Source organism: Cibotium barometz, chromosome 6 (assembly GCF_041138505.1).
Source record: "Cibotium barometz isolate CiBa-2024 chromosome 6, ASM4113850v1, whole genome shotgun sequence".
Classification (NCBI taxonomy): domain Eukaryota; kingdom Viridiplantae; phylum Streptophyta; class Polypodiopsida; order Cyatheales; family Cibotiaceae; genus Cibotium; species Cibotium barometz.
Window position 1 is genome coordinate 59,654,996 of NC_141051.1, and position 2,500 is coordinate 59,657,495.

At 51.6% G+C, this 2,500-nt stretch overlaps 1 protein-coding gene across 1 annotated transcript in view; it reads right to left on the reverse strand.

Annotated features, from left to right (window-relative positions):
- Positions 1–2,500, reverse strand: part of LOC147637920 (uncharacterized) — a 7,657-nt gene that overhangs the window by 4,860 nt on the left and 297 nt on the right. Inside the window, exons 1-3 of the mRNA XM_086799076.1 lie at positions 1,588–2,500; positions 354–1,446; positions 1–235 (exon numbers count right to left, since the gene is read on the reverse strand). The exon at positions 1–235 is cut by the window's left edge and continues 15 nt beyond it; the exon at positions 1,588–2,500 is cut by the window's right edge and continues 297 nt beyond it. Coding sequence (XP_086655202.1) covers positions 1–235; positions 354–1,446; positions 1,588–2,500 — 2,241 coding nt within the window. The remainder of the gene's footprint in view (positions 236–353; positions 1,447–1,587) is intronic.

A 2,500-nucleotide genomic window follows, 5' to 3' on the forward strand; every position in this document is an offset into this window, starting at 1 on the left:
AGTCGTAAAAGTAATGTACACACCCCATTTCCCTGGCATTAAACCTAGGTTTCTTGTGACCACTGCTGGATTTGTGACGGTGCCTTTGTACACTATTCCTGAAGCCCCCGTCCCAATAACATTTTCCTCACTGAAGTTATTTGTTGCTTCCTCAATATCTTCCAATTTTAATCTGAGAAACGTTGGGTTGAGATCCCAAGGAGCAGAATTCGCTTCGTTGCCGTTGGAGCTCTCCCTGTAAAATACCAAACCAAAGCAGAACACCCAATCAGAATCAGTAGTGTTTGTTGAACTAGTGGGGGTGCCCAGGCCCCAGACTCCGGAGGCAATCATGTACTCTGTCTTATTGTTACCTCAAATAAATTCGCCACGCCCCAATCAGTAGGGCCACGACTAGTGCAAGGAAAACAAACGAGGCTGCAATTGCCAATCCGATCTTTGCTATCTTCCCCAAGCTGCCGTGGCCGGACGACAGACTGCATGTTTGATTTAGAATTCCGCCACAGAGCCCCGGATTCCCAAGAAAGGAAGCCGAGGTCGAATTGCTGAAGACCCCTCCGTCAGGAATTCTACCTTGTAGACTGTTGTATGAAAGATTGAGAAACACCAGAGCCTTCATGGCGGCCAACGAGGAGGGAATCGTACCCGTCAAAGCATTGGAAGACAAATCTAGCTGCTGTAACGAACGAAGGCTTCCCAGTTGCTGTGGAATGCTCCCGCCGATGGAATTGTGGGACAAGTTGAGCGCTTCTAGACTCTGTAGCGACGTGCTGAGAGACGAAGGGATGGTGCCATTCAAGGTGTTCGCGGAGAGGTTGAGCGAAAAGAGGTTCACGCAACCTGCAAGTTCAGAAGGCACTGGACCAGATAGTTGATTATGTGAAAGATCGAGATTCTGAAGGTGGATCATGCCTCCAAAATCAGGAGGTATAGTACCAGACAGGCTGTTATAAGAAAGATCAATAGTAAGAGACTGGGCCACGATAGCAATAATTACAGATCTGGGGATTTCTCCAGTAATCAGATTGTTGCTGAGAGAGAGTTGCGCCATGTTCGTGCAGTTGGAGAGTCCGAGGGGGAGGCTGCCGGTGAGCATATTGTTCTGTGCTGTTAGAATTTCTAACTTAGCTGAGAGGCCAACGGAAGAAGGAATGGGCCCCTGAAAACGATTGCTATAGGCGAGCAGGTGCAGTAACTCCGTGCAATTGAACAATTGGCCAGGGAAATTTCCAGAGAAGAGATTGTTCTGCAAGGTGACACCTTGGAGCGCCGCAAGCAGACCCAGCTCTTGCGGAAGGCTGCCCGTGAAGTAGGCGTTGTTGAGAATCAAAATTTGCATGAAGGTGAGATTCCCGATCTGAGGAGGAATGCTGCCGCTGAGGTTGTTGGCCTGCAAGTCCAAATGCACAATTTGCGCGGCTCGGAACAACGCTTCGGGGATGGTGCCTGCCATTAAAGGATTCCCAGACGCGGTGTTTAATTTATAATAGAAACAGATGTATAGGCGTGCGCTGAAGAGATTCTTGGAATTATATGAAGCAGCAGCGTGCCAGATTATAACGCCTTAAACACGATTAAAGGACGCACCTGAAAGACTGTTAAAGCCCATTGGCAGCACCGTGAGGCTCGAACAGTTTCCGAGAGATGCAGGGATTGAACCAGTGAACGCGTTTTGTTCCAGCGTCAAGGCGGTTAATTTGGGCAGCTTTGATCCTAAGTCGGGAGACAACTGTCCCGTAAAAGAATTAGAGTGCAAATCCAGTGTAGACAAGTCGCTGCAATTTGCCAGCACGTCGAGGATCCTACCAGTGAAACTGTTCCCTCCCAGATCTATGTATTGAAGTCGGGACAGAAGCCCGATCTCCGGTGGGACGACGCCGCTCATGCCGAGGGTCTGATAGAAGGTGAGGTAGGTCAGGTTCCTGCATCCCAGGCCCAACGAGGCCGGTATGGTGCCAGAGAAACTGTTGGAAGCGAAGCTGAGGACCTGCAGCGCGGAGCAGTTGCCTAAGGAGGGAGGGACGGGGCCTTGGAGTTTGTTACTGCTGACGTCAAAGGAAGTCAAGGAGGAGAGGTTGCCTAGGGAGGGAGGCAAATGGCCGGTAAAGCCATTATAGGAGAGGTTGAGGAATTGCAAGGAGGAGCAGAGGGAGAGGGAGCTGGACGTAAGGGAGCCAGAGAAGGAGTTGGAGGAGAGGGAGAGGGAGAGCAGGCGAGGGAGGCACGAGGGGGTGAGGAAGAGTGGGCCAGAGAAGAGGTTATTGTCGAGGGAGAGGGATTGGAGGGAGGAGAGGTTCGGGATGGAGGAGAGGGCTAAGGAGCCGTGGAGGGAGTTATGGCTGAGGTCAAGGGAGGAGAGGGAAGGCGGAAGGGAGAGGGCCAGGAGGCTGGAGGAGAGGTTATTGACAGAGAGGTCGAGGGAGGAGAGAGAAGGCAGGAGGCGAAGGGAGGGGGAGATGGAGCCTTGCAAGGATTTGTTGCGGAGGTCGATGCCTGTGAG